Genomic DNA, 16,668 nt, shown 5'->3' with positions numbered 1-16,668 from the left:
TTGCCCCCTCCCAGCCCCCGCCACCGGCCCCGGCCTGGAATGTGCTCTCCAGGCTGCGGATGGAGAGGACTGCAGTACCAGGAGCCTAGAGCCCGGCCCTCCCCGAGGAGGGCTCTGCGGCCGACAGCTCTCTCCTCCCCAGTGAAGGATGACCTGCATGATTTACAACTTCACCACTGTTGCCCGCACAACCGCGGCTCCTTGGCTCTGTGGGGCCTGAAAGGGTTAACCTGGCGGCAGTGTGGCTTGGCGGGCTGATGCCCTTCCCTTCAAGTGAGGAGATTTCAGTTTGCTCTCTGGCTTGCCACTAACTCATTGTGTTGCCTGGAGTGAATCACTTCACCCTTTGCTGCATCTGGAAACAGGGGAATGAGCCAGCTCCCTGTGCCCTTCCTTCCATTTCCCCCGGCTCCTGCCTCTCCTCCTCCCACTTCCACCTCTTCCTTCCCCTCCCCCTTCCTCACTCCCCTTTCTGCCTTTCTTTCTTCTCCACCTTCCCCTCCCCTTCTCCCCCCAATTCTCCCCCTTGCCCCACACATCTCTCTTCCTCCTCCTCCTCCTCCCTCTCCAGACAGCTTCTGTTCCCAGGACTCTAGGACTTATATGCCAATTTCCACATTCCTTCATGGGACCAACACACCCTCCTCCTACCATCCCTGACCCGTTCCATGAGAGGCACAGGTAAACCGGTGGTGTCCATGGAAGGATGGTATGGCAGCCACGCAGGCAATAGTGGCTCCAGTAGCGGTGGCTGGGTTGGCAGTGATATCGGCGGGGTCCTGGGATTTATTCGCCTGGAACCCCACCTTGAGCCAGGTGCTCTTCCGCTCTTCCGAGCCTCGACCATGGAAGTGTGGCCACCGACCAAACAAGCCCAAGATGGATGCTCCCAGACAACCGCGCTTTCTTCCCTGTCCTCACTAGGTTCCACTCTGCCCAGATCCCGTCACCGATCCATCCATCAGTGGTATTTAGCAAGCATTTGTCATGTGTGTAGCACTGTACTAAGCACTAGACTAACTTTACAGAGGGGCGAGAGATGTGGGGGGATGATGCTGCTTTCAGAAAAACATTTCTTGGGCCCCTGAGTGGATTGGCGCAGCAGAACTCTAAAGGTGAAGGAAAATGGGGGCACAGCCAAGCCACAAAACGCAAGGACTGTTCCAGGATCCACTGCTGCCAGGGCACTGTCAGCCCACCTACTGCCACTCTTTGCCCGGGGCTGGCACCAGGCCACTCCCTGGGAGACCCCGCACGCAGCCAGCAGCAGTGACGGTGGCAATGGTGGAAGGCACCGAATGCCCCACGGTGGGGTGGGCACGGCACTGACACCGTGCACTGGGCACTTGGAAGCAGCAGCCCCGGTCCCTGCCCTCCAAAGGGGGAGACAGACCAGAAGTGGGCCCTCCTGACTGTGTTTGGAGAACTCACCCTCCCCTCTGCCCCGGGGCCAAGCTGTTTCCTGTCTCCTGTTTGCACGGCAGTAGTGGCACTGCTCCGCCAACAAGGATAGGCCCTGGATGTCAAGCGGGAGAGATTCCCAGAGGCCCAGGGGCCAGGGGAGGGGCCGGAGGGTCTCCCAGTTCTCTTCTAGCACTAAAGCTGGCCTCCAGGTTCCTTGTGCTCTATCTCCCATAGCCAGTCAGCAAAGATGGCCTCTCTGCAGGGAATACTTGCCAGAATCACCCGTCAAATGATTTACCTTTCGGAGACCCTTGGACTCTGTCTGCAGGAAGCCAGGCTGGGGCCGCCTCCTCGGGCAAGTCACTGCCAGAAAGAGGCCTCGGGACCTGGGCCTCACCCCCCTGGCAATCCCCAGGAGGCAAGACAGGGGTGTCGGGATACTCCGGGAGCCAGAATGACAGTCGCCACCACTGCTACTTTGGCCACAGTGCTGGGCCTGGAGCAACAGTTGGCCCATCCGGCAGTCCCCACCCACCCAGGCCGGGATTTGAGCTCCCTGGGGCCTGTCCTGGGGGACAAATGAGGACCAGAACACGAGGAGAATGCGTTTATGATTCGCATAATCCCCAGAGATTCGGGGACAGCCACGGATGGGCTCGGGAGGACATGGAGCAGTGCCTTGCACATAGTAAGCGCTTAATAAATGCCATCATTATTATTATTATTATTATGGAGGGGGCCGGGCAGCACAACCTCTGCAGAACCTGCCAGACGGGTGGCATCGCTCCACTCCCGGAAGCTGGCAGCACCGCCTTGCACCTCCCGGCAAATATTTGCCAACAGCTCCCAGCTGCCAACAGCAGCCACCCCCCCTTTCTAAGAAATGATCCACCCACTCAGCCTCAGGGAGTAGGGTCGCGCTGTAGTCCCAACCTTGGGGTGGGAGAGCAGCCTGAAGCTTTGGGGAAAGGCTCTGAAAAAGTCGGGGGGGAGGGGGGGGACTGGGGCAGGGAGGGGGATGCAGTCACACTTGCCCAAATGCGAGACATGCTTGCCCAAATTTGTAAGTGAAGGGAGAGTGTCTGCCAAGAGATCAGCGTGGCAAAAGCGTGGCCGGAAACCTATGGCGCTCAAGGTGTCTTCTAATGGCGGTTCAGAGTGAGCATGTGTGTACATGAGTGTAAGAGTGTAGATATGTGTGAGCACATGCGTGGGTGGGTGTGTCCTTACCCCTGCGAGCAATCGAGTCACCCTGCATAGGAAGGGACAATAGGGAATGGGCGATCAGAGTGCAGAGGTGAGACCTGACACAGGCAGAGAAAGTGTTTGGGGCCCAGTCACCTGGAGGCCTGGATTTGCTGACCCTCCTCTCCATCCACCTCCCCTCGTTCCTCCATGTTGGACAACGGTGGGGAGGCTTGGAACCAGACTTCCCATTCGAAGGTGATACAGATTGTCAGCTAGAAGCCGGCCAGGCCCCCGGGATGTTACATGTCACATGTATGACTCTCTATTCCATCCTGCGCTTCCACACAAGGTCAGACACTGATGGGGCAGCTGATTCCCACTCTCCCAGTCTCTGTTCTGCCTCTGTTCTGCTCAAGGAGAGCCCCCACCCCCTGTTGCAGTGCTCCAGGCTAGTCTGACTGCTACCGCGACCTCTCAGCTGCCCACGCTACTTGTTGGAGACTGCGCCTCCTCATGTCTCTCAAATGTTTGTTCTGCCCTCTCCTCCCACTGGCCGGCCTGCAAGGCCCCCTCGGGATCAACGCGGGCCCGCCACCTGGGTATCCTGCTGGCATACCCATTCCCCTCCCACATCCCGCCCAGCGGGGTGGTGTTACAATGATCACTGACTCGCTGCTGGAGAGCCAACCCTGTTCCCTAACCTCATTATTAGAGTGTCTGCCCTGCCATTTGAGGTGGAATATGTTTTAAGGAGTCGCGAATGAAACCATTCCAGAAGTCGAAATAGGTCTCCCAGCCATAGCAGAAGCTTATCCGGATACTCCTCACCCGCCTCCGGGTCCCTCATGACCCCCTCAGGCCCAGGATGAACACCCCGGACTCCGAACCTCTGCCTTACTGGTTGGGTCAGGACAAGGGCCGGTCAGAGCCACTCCACCATCACGGAGAAACCTTGCTGTCTTGGTGAACTTCTCCGGGCAACAACACACGCAACACTGGTCGCCATAGTCCGGGGGTGGGGGGTGGGCAGAGGGGGAAGAAGAGGGCAACGGTATCTGATTCTATGGTCAGAGCCAAGTACGAGTTGTCCCAGTCTCGATGCACTGGACAGACAGACAGACAAGACTGTCTGGGTAGCGGCCCCAACTCTGCCCTGGGATTGGGGCCAAGTTGCTTAACCTCACTTGGGCTGTTTCACTGTCCAGATAAAGGAGACAACAATAGACCACTTTCCTCCTCCTCCTCCTCCTCCTCCTCCTCCTCCTTCTTCCAAGAGGATGAAGGATAAACGGAAGACGCTCTTGACCCATTTCAATAACAACCAGTAGCCTTTCGGCGCTTGCACGAATGGAGCACTGGCCTGAACAACTTTCTCTTTCTCCCCTCTCTCTCTCTCTCATCTTTCTCTCTCTGGTCCCCCTGCCAACACACACACCAACTCTCCAGCCCCAAACCAGACTAGAACCTCCACCAGATGGTGGAGAGCTGAGGTGGAGAGGTGGGAGCGGAGGGGTGGAACGGATCAGGGTGGCCCTCAGGATCAAATCTGCCCAGATAGATCCAGAGGCAGCCATCCAGGGAGAGCTGTGGGAAACATCCCAAACGAAATGCTACCCGCGAGGTGAGGGGATGGAACCGGCTAACAGAGCGGAACGGTAAATAATCCGCAACAAGAACCCGAATCGTACCTGGGCGAGCCACGGGTCGGCACTGATGGTGAGGCGGCCCTGGTACCTACCACAGATACTGACAGTTCCCCTGCAGCCCTCTCCCCTCTTTAATTACCTCTCAGGCTCAGGGAGAGAGTGACTGGAATTTCAGGAATCCCTTATCTATCCCCTCACCGCCAGGCACCAATCCCAGGCTCTGAGGAAGAGCTCAGATAGCCCTGGGGGTGGGGAAGCCCCTCTGGCCACCCCGGTTCAGGCCTCCGATGCCTGTGGTCACCGATGCTAGTGGCAGAGTGTCCAAAGACTGGACAGTGCATTGCATAGAAAAGTCCAAGAGCAGGGCTTCCAGAGTAGGGTGAACGGGTCAGGCCAGCCGTGGTCGGAACAGGCCGTGCCATCTCTGCGGCCCCCATCCATATGGGCCCAGCAGGGCTCTGCACCCCGCTCTGCCTCTCTGGCCCTGCTCGGGGCCTCATGAGGCCTAGGTGTGTCCCAGCTGCCACGATTTCTCCTCCGCTCCTTGCCCCACCTGACGGCCCGGCTGTCCCAAACGAGCAGGAGCCTCCTTGTTCACGGAGAGGTCCTCGGACAGGGCGAGAAATGACCCAACCCTGTCGGCCCCGGTGGCCCTTGGGCTCCTGCCCACGGGCCCAGGCCCGGTCTGGTTCAGGCTGGCTGGTAGATGGATGGCAAAGCCTGCGCTGACTCTGAGGACTTCCAAGTGAGGGTAGATGGGGCAGAGAAGAGCCAGGAAGAGGCTCCAGAACTTCTGGACTCTTGGCCAAATTAGGGGATGGAGAGTTGGTTGGGGGAACTTTGAACCCTGAATACAACCCCTGCCGATGCTATTCTGTTGTAATTAGGCTCTCAGACTCAGGGCATTGACATCATGGGAATAATAATAATAATGGCATTTATTAAGCGCTTACTATGCGCAAAGCACTGTTCTAAGCGCTGGGGAGGTTACAAGGTGATCAGGTTGTCCCACGTGGGGCTCACAGTCTTAATCCCCATTTTCCAGATGAGGTAACTGAGGTCCAGAGAAGTTAAGTGACTTACCCAAAGTCACACAACTGACAACTGGCGGAGCCGGGATTTGAACGCATGACCTCTCACTCCAAAGCCCAGGCTCTTTCCACTGAGCCACGCCGCTTCTCAGTGGAAGTGGTTAAGTAGGCAAGAGGTGGGGGACTGAGGAGGAGAGCAGAGAAAGACCCACCCAGCAGAGGGTCTTGGGGGAATGGGTCTTGGAGACCGGATCCAGGCTAGGGGGGAAGCCTGGCTGAAGTGGTCCCAGCTACCCTTCTCCATTGACCCAAAGGGACTAAAATCCCTGGCAGCGCCTGGCCCCTCCTCACTGACACCGAGGCACATAGTAAGCGCTCAATAAATACGGTTGAATGAATGAATGAATCCGAGCAAATGCCCACAGCAGCAGTTTGAGTCCTGTCAACCCCCTGCCCCACCCCCAGCGGAATGTACCCCCTCAAATCCTGGCTCCGCCAACTGTCAGCTGTGTGACTTTGGGCAAGTCACTTAACTTCTCTGAGCCTCAGTTACCTCATCTGGAAAATGGGGGTTAAGACTGTGAGCCCCACGTGGGACAACCTGATCATCTTGTAATCTCCCCAGCGCTTAGAACAGTGCTTTGCACATAGTAAGAGCTTAATAAATGCCATTATTATTATCATTATTATTATTATCAGGAAGATGGGTACATGTCAGCCAATAGGGTTGGAGGAACAGAGCCGGATTGGCCAGCAGAGCGGGAGTACTTTAATGAGGGAAATGGGATGTGTTCATTCACAGACCCTGGGAGTGTAAAACAGCGTGGCTCAGTGGAAAAAGCACGGGCTTGGGAGTCAGAAGTCACGGGTTCAAATCCCGGCTCTGTCGCTTGTCAGCTGTGTGACTTTGGGCAAGTCACTTCACTTCTCTGTGCATCAGTTACCGCATCTGGAAAATGGGGGTGGAGATTGTGAACCCCACATGGGACAACCTGATCACCTTGTATCCTCCCCCGTGCTTAGAACACTGGTTTGCACATAGTAAGTCCTTAACAAATACCAAAATTATCATTATCATTATTATTATTATTATTATTATTATTATTATTAAAGCCTCGCTGCTCACCCTGGACCAAGGTTCAAAAGAAACTAGTTCTGTGTGAGGGGGCGAGGGCAAATAAATCCGGTGACGTGTTCTGGGGTTGTCTGACCAATTTCAGACTGGCTGTTCCTCTCTTCTGCCTGTGGAGGTTCCCTGATGGAAGAGCCCAGTAGTCTTCTCTAGGGCTCAGCTGAGGAAACTGAGGCACAGAGAATAATAATAATAATCGTGGTACAAGTTAAGCACTTACTATGTGCCAGGCACTGTATTAAGCAGTGGGGTGGATACAAGCAAATCAGATTGTGCACAGTCCCTGTCCCACATGGGATTTACAGTCTCAATCTCCATTTTACAGATTTTACAGAGAAGTTAAGTGACTAGCCCAAGGTCACACAATAGACAAGTGGAGGAGCCAGGATGAGAACCCAGGTCCTTCTGACACCCAGGCCCATGCCCTAACCACTAGGACACGCTGCTTCTTTTGACTAAGAGGAAGAACAGACATTAAATCCCCATTTTCTAGATGAGGCTCAGAGAAATGAAGGTCACCCACTAGGCAAGTAGCGGAGCCAGAATTAGAACCCAGGCCCAGGCTCTTTCCAACAGGCCTCGCTGCCTCTGTGGGAGTCAGGGGGAGTCCCACACTGGAGGCTGAGGAGGGTCCCGGCTCACTACTAAATTTAGAAAAACAAACTCAATAGGGTCGTTTTCTCCAAAGGCCCAGTTGTCTTGCCAAGCTTCTGTGGCTTTGGTTTCCCGGAGGGCTCCTGGGAATGTTTCACTTTAGGGAGGAGGAAGAGGAAGAGGAGGCGGAGAACCCTTTGGGCAGCATGAGAGAGCAGCAACAAGGACTCAACACTAGCCCTGCCGTTTGGAATAGAAACTCAAACCTCCACTTTAAATAAGCCTCAGCCAAAGAAAACTTCATTTTCGCCAATTAATTTATCTCTCCAATTTAATGAGCTCCTCATTAAATCCTGGTGGCGGTTCAAAGGAAGAGAACTGCTGGAGGCAGTGCCCAGAGGAGGTGTTTGTGGATAGGTAATTGGGAGGGGTGGAGGGTTGGGGAGTGGGGGTTAGTCGGGGAAAGTCAGTGGCTTAGCCGGAGACGAGAGCTGAGCCAGGCGCGGTGGGCCTGAAGCCCACAGAATGGTTCTGGATCCCGAGCGATCCTTCCCCCACTCCGCCGGGCCCTCGGCGAGGACGGGGGTGGCTGCCTTTCCTAATGGAGCCGTTCATCAATCAATAGTTCTGACTGAGTGCCTCCAACGTGTGCAGAGACACTGCATTAAGGGCTTGGGAGAGGACCCTAGAGGGAGAAGAACCAACCCCTGCTCTCAAGGAGCTTATGGCCTAGAGGGGAGACAGGAACCCCCTAAAAGCCAGAAGTGGACGGAGGGGGTGAGTTAAGGGTTAGGGCTCCCAGGGATGAAGCAGCAGCCTCCATTGTTCCTCTCCCGGATCCCCCAGGAATGCTCCGTGACCCTGCAAGTCACCCTTGGAAAGTCAATCAGTCAGTCGATTGTATTTATCAAGCGCATACTGTGTGCAGAACATTGTACCAAGCGCTTGGGAGAGCATGATATAACAATAAACAGACACATTCCCTGCCCACAGTGAGCTTACAATAATAATAATAATAACGATGGCATTTATTAAGCACTTACTATGTGCAAAGCACTGTTCTAAGCGCTGGGGAGGTTACAAGGTGATCAGGTTGTCCCACGGGGGGCTCACAGTCTTAATCCCCATTTTCCAGATGAGGTAACTGAGGCCCAGAGAAGTTAAGTGACTTGCTCAAAGTCACACAGCTAAGTGGTGGAGCAGGGATATGAACCCATGACCTCTGACTCCAGAGCCCGTACCCTTTCCACTGAGCCACGCTGCTTCTCTAGAGAGTAATCTAGAGAGCAGGCCTCGGCAACCCAGGGTTCCTGGCAGGGGATCGTGAGGCAGAGTCACCGGTGACGGGGCCTGCACCTGCTGTCCAGGCAGGAGGAGGCTGGGGGCCAGGATGCCCCTGGGAGCCCCCGTCGGCGCTGACAGGATCTGGGCCCCAGAGCTAGTCACCAGAGCCTGCAGCGGAGTGAGAGACCGTGTGCTGACCTCTCAGTTCCCGCGGCCCGAACCGAGACGGGAGACCGTGGCTCAGCCTCCAAGCCCAGATCCCCAAACCCAACTTTGCCGGTGCCTGGAGGACCAGATCACTTCTCTTCTGGTGACACCCACGTGTGCTGCGGGGTGGTGGATCTGGAGGGAAATACCAAGAAGCCGGAGGAGAAGAGAGATGGGCCGCCTGGCCTGGCCTCACGGAAGCGGCAGAAGGGCGGTGGGGGAGGGAAAAGGACCAGCTGGACCCTCTCATTCAACAGCCTCACCCGCCTGAGGCAAAAAGACACCAACTCCCTCGGCCTCACCCCAACTAGCTCCGGGGCACCTCAAGCCCGACTGGATGCAGGGGTCTGCAGGGTCTCCTGGGGACACTAAAGGGGCACAAGGCAGATTCAGCCTGATGGGGCAGCTCCCAGTGGGACCAGGACTTTGGGCAAGTCAGTTAACTTCTCTGTGTCTCAGTTACCTCATCTGGAAGATGGGGATTGAGACAGTGAGCACCACGTGGGACAACCCGATCACCTCGTATACCCCCAGCGCTTAGAACGGTGCTTTGCACATAGTAAGTGCTTAACAAATACCATAAATGAAAAGAAAGAAAGAAAGAAAGAAAGAGTGACCCCTTCCCTCTCACTCAGCCGCTGAGCAGCCAGCTGTCTGGAGTACTCACCCGGATCCTCCGCATGGCTGCCACGATCTCCACCCTGCTGTTCGGCCGGGGTACGTCCAGGCTGCCGATGTACTGGGGGTGGGAAGGAGAAAACACACGTTAACCCCGGGACAGACTGCTCCAAGATGAGGACGCACAGCTCTGCCCTGAGACAGGGCGTTGGACTGGGTGACCGTCCCAGGTCTGTTGGAAGAGTAAAATCTAATCATAACAATTGCGGTATTTCTTAAGTGCTTACCTTGTGCCACACACTGAACTAAGTGCTGGGGTCGATATGAGATCAGGAGTTGGACACAGTCCCTAACCCACAGGCGGCTCGCAGTCTAAGTAGGAGGGAGACTAGGTGTCGAATCCCCATTTAGCAGATTGGGAAATTGGGGCCCAGAGAAGTGAAGTGACTTGCTCAGGGTCACACGGCAAGTGGCAGAGCCTGGTTTAGAACCCAAACCTAGGGTCTTTCCACTAGGATCTGCCGAACCGGTCTGGCACCTCCACAGTCACGACTAGCCACCAGGCCAGGGAGCCCAGGACAGCCAAGAGGGTGTTCGGAACCTATCCTGTCACTCTGAAGAGATGAAAGTTCCTCAACAAAAAAAGTGCCCTGACTTTCCCTGCTCTTACCTACTCTGAGGCTCCTAGGCCCCCAACCCACATATCACCCTCTTGGAGTCCTGGCCCATCAGGAGCCAGACTCTCTCCAACTACGACCTTTACTCCACTTTACTCCTCCCATTGATCCTTTGGGCTCCAGGCTCTTTGAGCCCAGACCTCCTTGCCCCCTTGACTCTCTCCTCTTCCTCCTCCACCACTCCCTCCCTCCATTCTCTTTCCTGCTGGGCTCCTGTTTCTGCCAGACCCCATCCCTCCAAGCCAACTGCCACCTTGGAGCTCGCTCTGCACCACTGGGAACGCTCGGAGGTAGCCAGAGACAGAATCTCCTCTATGGCTAAACTATACACAAAACCGCACAGATATGGCCAGATGTAAACGGACGTGCATCACGTGATGGGCAATTAGCAAATGCAACAACAGGGAGAGAGAGCCACACTGAGACATCAAACCAACAAACAGATATGTAGAGGCACCACGCCAACATTTGCTGACACCCAAATCCCCACACACCCTGCGTGCTCCACCAGCAGGCTCAACTGGCACAGCTCCTTTTGGCCTGCCACAGAGTCAAGCTCCACGAAGGAAGACACAGAGGTGGCCTTAGATCTCAGCTGGGAAATGGGAAAGAGAAAGGACGTCCCAGGGGCCAAGGTTGGGGGCCGAGTTAAGGCTGGCCCTGCAGCCTCGCACCCTTGTCAGAGACCAAACGTGGACTTCCAACTTACATCCAGCCCGGAACCCCAAGGGCTGCACCCCCTGATCTTCCCCTGACTGCTGCTGCCACCCTGCTCTCAGCAGCTGCTGGTGAGGGAACGCTAGCAGGAGCTGGAGGCAGAGGGCCTGGCATTAGAGGAGGGAGGGTCTCCCGGCCACCTCATGTCAGGTCTCGGCAGAGCCGGTGGGGAGGGGACCCCAGCCTTTTGGTCCCCTCCAGATTGAGAGGGCTGGAGGAGAGGCCTTGGAGGCCTGAAAACCAGGGAGGGGAAGGCTGAGGGTGAAACTTAATTCCAAAATTGGGGGTTTACTGTAAACATAATTACCCGAAGCAACCTTTGAACTCTTCTGCCTGACGCTGAGAACCTTTAAACTCTCCTCCAGATGGGTGATTCATAAAATCTTCTCCCTCCTACAGAGATGGAACTCTGTGCAGGAGGCGCCCAGCTGCCCCCGCCCCCTAGCCAGTATTTCCTGGGAGGTGAATCACATTATTCAAGCTGAGAGTTCCCACTGCTGCCTGACTCCTTCCAGCTCAGAGCTTCACACTCCACGGGACCCCGGCCGCCCCAACCTGGATGCCCATCCACACTGCCCGGGGGCCCATCCCCGCTTTGTCCACAGTGCCCTGGCGCCCCTTCCACTCACCGTGGGCCCCCTGCCCGGTTCACTAGAGCGCCCTTCTGACCGCTCCCACTCAGCGGGGTGAGGTCCTCTCAAAACGGACCTGCACCCTCCAAGGCCGATATCTCCCAGTGGGCAGGCAACCCAGGCACCATTCGGACCCCAAAGTCAATAAAGTCACGTATTGGGGGAACCTCCTTTCCTGAGCACTTGTATGTGCCGAAGGACAACACGGAGGGCTTGGGACCCTGCCACGGAACTCAAAGCGGGTGGGCCCTGAAGGAGCTTACACTCTCATGGGGTAGGGAGGCAGGCCCCATCTGCCAAGCAGACAGTTAGGAAACAGCCACTCCAGACCCTCCGCCATCTTCAAGAAGCAGGAGGGAGGGAAGGAGGGAAGGAGAGAGGGCTGCCAGGGGACACCCGCTGGCAGATACCCAGAGAGGTCGGGGTCCCTGGGGCCTAATCCAGCACCAATGTGATCGATAGGAGCAATCCTCAGCCCCACCCACCCTGAGCAGGAAATGGGCCTTCTCACATCGCTCCAGCACCCCAGAGCTACCCAGGACAAGAAGCCCTCTGGAGCCAACCGCAGTGCTTTGAAACGGTCTTCTAAGAGGAGAAGGGGAAGCCCAGAGTCCCTCTCACAACAGCAAGGAAGGACAGATCTCCCAGGACACCCTCAGGATGGAGGTGCCACCCTCAGACCACGGGGGTGCAGGTCAGCTTCAGGCAGACTTGGTGACTTTCCTAGGATTGGGTCCGCTAACTCCAAGCACTTATAGTAGTGGTCCACACACACTTGACCGTAAGCTTCTTGAGGGCAGGGATCAGGTCTTCTTACTCTCTTGCACTCTCTCTAGTGCTTAGTTCAGGGATCTGTACACAATAGACTGTAAGCTCCTCAGAGCAGGGATCACATCTACTAACACTATTGCATTCTCCCAAGCTCTCAGTACAGCGCTCGGCACCCAAGAGACGCTCAGCAAATACTGCCCGCTCTCCTGTCCAATTCCAGCCACAGTGAGAGAGCTCTTTCCTCCCAGGAACTACCAGGCATGAATGTAGACGCCAAGCCCCCTGAGACTTTCCCCTGTATCAGATAGTGGGCCCTCTCCCCAGTCAGAACCTGATTTTCCTCTTCAAAGTGCTCTACAAGAGAGGTGTAGGCATGCAACACCCCAGAAGCAGCCGTAGCTCCCTTCCCAATGCTCCCCCCCCATCTCCCGTCCATTTCCCTATTCCAACCGCAGACCCCCCCGGCACCCTCCCTCCCTGGCTCTGCCTGGATGCCAAGGATCCCACTCGTCGGTGCCAACTTTTCATCTGGAGCACGAGGGTGCAAAGCAGTCAGGGCTTTCCCAGGGACAGGGGGGTGGGGGCTCCCAGGCCAGAAAGATGCACGTTTGGATCTCTTCAGAACAGGGAACTTGGTCAGATTCCCCGCACAGGATCTTTCCCCCTGGGATAGTTCCAAAAGGAAACAGAAGCCACACCGACTGGGAGGGAGGGAGGGAGGGAGGGAGGATAATTTTGCAGGGGGGTCTGGGATGACCATCACCTCAAACACCAGATCTGCTGGCAAACAATGGGGTGGGGAGGAAACGGGAGGGGTGACATCCCCTTGTGGGAGCTGGGGAGGGGAAGACAGGATGTGGGGCATGTGTGTGTACGCATATGTGTGTGTATGTGTGTGGGATGGGGCACCTGCCTCTTCAAAACCTTAGGGAAGTGGTAGGAGAGGAGAGCAGAGGGAAGGAGAGGAAAGGAGAGGAGAGGAAAGGGTGAAGGAGGAAGGAGAGTCTTTTGTAAGAGAGAGTTGCAAGAGCTCCTGACCTGCTGCAGATCCCTCTCCTTCATTCAATCGTATTTATTGAGCACTTACTGTGTGCAAAGCACTGTACTAACTTTATAGTACAGTTCCTTACACACAGAATACTCCAAGGTCAGAAGTCGGGTCTAGTCACCCTCTTGGTACTCTCCCAAGCACTCAGTACAGTGGCTGGCACAGCTCACCCTCTAGACTGTGAGGTCACTGTAGGCAGGGAATATATCTGTTTGTTGTTGTGTTGTACTTGCCGAAGCGCTTAGTACAGTGTTTTGCAATCATAATAAGTATGAGTGAATGAACGAATGAATGAATGAACGGCAGGCACTCAATCAGTACTACTGAATAATAATAATAATAATAATGATGGCATTTGTTAAGCATTTACTATGTGCAAAGCACTGTTCTAAGCGCTGGGGAGGATACAAGGTAATCAAGGTTGTCCCCCGTGGGGCTCAGAGTCTTAATCCCCATTTTCCAGATGAGGTAACTAAGGCCCAGAGAAGTGAAGTGACTTGCCCAAAGTCACACAGCTGACAAGTGGCAGAGCCTGGATTAGAACCCATGACCTCTGGCTCCCAAGCCCGGGCTCTTTCCATTGAGCCACACTGATGCTCCGAGATGGCTTTCTGGGATGGGAGGTGGGGGTAGCACCCTCTGTTTAATAAGCGCCAAGGGTAGAATACGCTGTGAGCAGGAGGGCCCTCGCAGACTAGGGAGGGCCAGGCTGGGACCGGTAAATGTTGTTTTGGAGCGGAAGCAGCTGGGGCCGGGCCGATACCCACCCTTCCAGGATCTCTTTCTCTCTCTCTCTCTCTCTCTCGGCCCAGTGGGAATCTTAATGCCGCGTTTGGATTTCACTGCACCTGCCAAGAAGGAGCATAGATTCCTGGCCCACAACAACAGAACAAAAACCAGGTTCCTCCCTTCCTCCCGCAAGGCTACGAAGCCCTCGGTCGGAGGGGGGGAGGGGATGGGAGCCAAGTGAACTTGACCGTGAAGGTTGAAGTTTCAATCCTGTCCAAATCGGCCAACAGGTGCCTGGAATATGCGGCAGGTGGCTCAGGCCTGCAGCGCTTAGTCCTGGCGCCCTTAATTTGAGCACCCTCTGACCACGGGGCAGTGGGGCCAGCGATGCCCCACCACAACCAGGCCATCGGCACCTCAGGCTTGGGGCCTGGCCGGTGACCGGCAGTCCTGGACTCCTCCCGGAATCGAGGAGGGCTCCGGGAGCTGCGGCCCATCCCAATTCAGAGAGAGGGAAGACCATCAATGCAGCCGGAGATGCACCATTCACCGCAACCACGGTCGCCACTGCTGCTGCCGCAAAGGTTATGTGTATTTATAAGAAACGAAGCAAGCTGATCTGCTGTCTGTGCCTGGCCCACACAGGGCATTTATCTTCTCCCCCGGGAAAAGTGAAATGCCTCGGCGCCAATGCCTCTTGCCAGCCAAAGGAGAACCAGGAAGGAGGAAGGATCAGATAGTCCTAGGGGAGGGTGGTGGGATGGGGAAGAGGAAGTGAGGGAGGGTTGGTGGGGGTGGGGAGTGGGGTGGAGAGAGGGGGCTGTCCATCGTGGGAGCGGCCCGGTCTAGACTCCCAGAAAGGAAGGTCCTCAAGAGGTCATCTGGTCCAAACGTCTGCCTCCAAGCAGGGGAAAGATTCAATCACCCAGAACAGATGGGTTTTTTTCTATTCTTTCCTGAAGGCCCTGAGGGTGAAGGAGTTGACAATTTCCCTCTATAGCACGTTTCAGCATTTTATGGTCCTGACAGCCAGAATGCATGCCTCATTCCACTGCAAGCATTCCTGTTCTCTCTCCCTCCCTCTCTCTCTCTCTGCCCCTTCCCTTCCTTTCATCAGTCACAGAGGGCACTGCCTGTTGGTCTATCACCCACAGGTCCATCTCCCTCTCTGGATGAAATCCTAATCCCTAGAGCAACTCCTCATAGGGTCTACTTTCCCCCCACGTTAGTAAGATTTGCCCCTCTCCTCAACCCATCCATCAGCAGCATTTGCTACATGCCTACTGGCTACCCAGCACTGTCTTCGGAAAAATCCAATAGCACTAGCAGACGGTCCCTGTCCTCAAGAAGCTTATACTGTGGCCGGAGAGACGGACCCACAGAGAGGAAAGGGTAATGGGGTATACAGATGTGGACACACGCCCAAGTGCTTAGGTGGTGGGATGGGGCTGAAGTGAGCTCGTTGTGGGCAGGGAATGTGTCTGTTTATTGTTGTACCGTACTCTCCCGAGCACTTAGTACAGTTAGCGCTCAATAAATACAACTGAATGAATGAATGAATTAAAGTGGGAGCAGGGCACTATGTAGTGGGAAGATGAGAGATAAATCAGAGAAGGCCTCTAGAAGAAAACATATGCGGGACAGGAACTGTCTCCAATCTAATGACTCCAGCACTTAGAATAGTTTCTGGCACATAGTAAATGCTTAACGAATGCCATAAAAAAAGGAGGTAGCATTCCAGCCCCCGCACCTTCTAGTGGGCGGTGACCAGAGAGGACGATCCCAGCTCCCTCTGGCTGACTGGGCCCCGTCAGCCCCCTGGTTTCCTGTCGGGCTGCGGTGCTCGCTGGGGTCCAGCTTCTGGCCAGCTGAGGGGCAGCACCAGCAGTAGAGACCCCAAACTGGAGGAGGTGGCAGCATCTCAGCACATGGAGCTGGAGACCAGGGGGCCACCCAAGTTGGTTGGGCTGTGGGGAGTCCTGGTGGTCTTCCCACACATCCCTGGGGCCAGGGGCAGCACCCGGGGGGGCACTGGTCCAGTCCCTTCCCCCATATAGGCCACCAAAGGAGCCTTTAAAGCTCTCCTGGCCAATGAGGGGGCCGCCCCCCGGGAGGTTTGGATATCCGTTGAACAGCCCAGGAGATGAGGCAGAATCCTACTTCACCTTGCAAATGAAACACTGCTCTTTAAAAATAGAGTGTGTCTCTCCCTCTCTCTCCCACACACAGATGCACACACATACATAGAGAAGCAGCGTGGTCTAGACGACAGAGGACAGGCCTGGGAGTCAGAAGGAACTGGGTTCTAGTTCCAGCTCCATCACTTGACTGCTGTGTGACCTTGGGCAAGTCACTCAGCTTCACTGTTTTTCTGTTACTTCATCTGTAAAACAGGGATTAAGACTGGGAGCCCTATGCGGGACAGGGACTGTGTCCAACCCGATTTGCTTGTATCCACCCCAGTGCTTAGAACACTGCTTGGCACATCGTTAGCGCTTAACAAACACCACAATTATTATTATTATAACACACAGGCAAACACAGACATGTGCAGCCTGCCTTCAGGGAGACCTGGCCCCTCAGACCACAGACGTTCCAGATTAGATTCTCCACACGGTGCCACCATGCTGGGAGAATCCATTTGGAATGCTGCAGACTTAGTGATTTGACAGGGGAAAAAGGCCGGTCCGGTGAGGCCGGTGGAGGAGGTTCTGTTAGCCATCTCTGCAGGAGGCCCCGGGGCTGATTCAAAGTGGTGGCTGAGAGCGAGGTAGAGGCTGAAGAAATTCAACAGAGATGGGAGCAGCTGAAATGTACTTTATGATAATAATCATCATCGGGATTAAGTGCTTACTCTGTGCCAAGCACCGTACTAAGCTCTGGAGTAGATACTGGATAGTCAGATCGGGTACAGCATCCATTCCATCCAGGGCTCACGGTATAAATTGGAGACAGAACAGATACTGAATCCCTGTTTTACAGATCAAGGC

At 55.3% G+C, this 16,668-nt stretch overlaps 1 protein-coding gene across 1 annotated transcript in view; it reads right to left on the bottom strand.

The window, feature by feature from the left end:
- LOC119938442 (nitric oxide synthase 1 adaptor protein) overlaps nucleotides 1-16,668 on the bottom strand; it is a 47,116-nt gene that overhangs the window by 25,662 nt on the left and 4,786 nt on the right. The window contains 1 exon segment of the mRNA XM_038758270.1: nucleotides 9,154-9,225. Coding sequence (XP_038614198.1) covers nucleotides 9,154-9,225 — 72 coding nt within the window.

The sequence above is a fragment of the Tachyglossus aculeatus genome, chromosome 16, assembly GCF_015852505.1.
Source record: "Tachyglossus aculeatus isolate mTacAcu1 chromosome 16, mTacAcu1.pri, whole genome shotgun sequence".
NCBI classification, from domain to species: domain Eukaryota; kingdom Metazoa; phylum Chordata; class Mammalia; order Monotremata; family Tachyglossidae; genus Tachyglossus; species Tachyglossus aculeatus.
The sequence above is the reverse complement of the archived record's forward strand: the minus strand, read 5'-3'. Positions and strand labels throughout refer to the sequence as shown.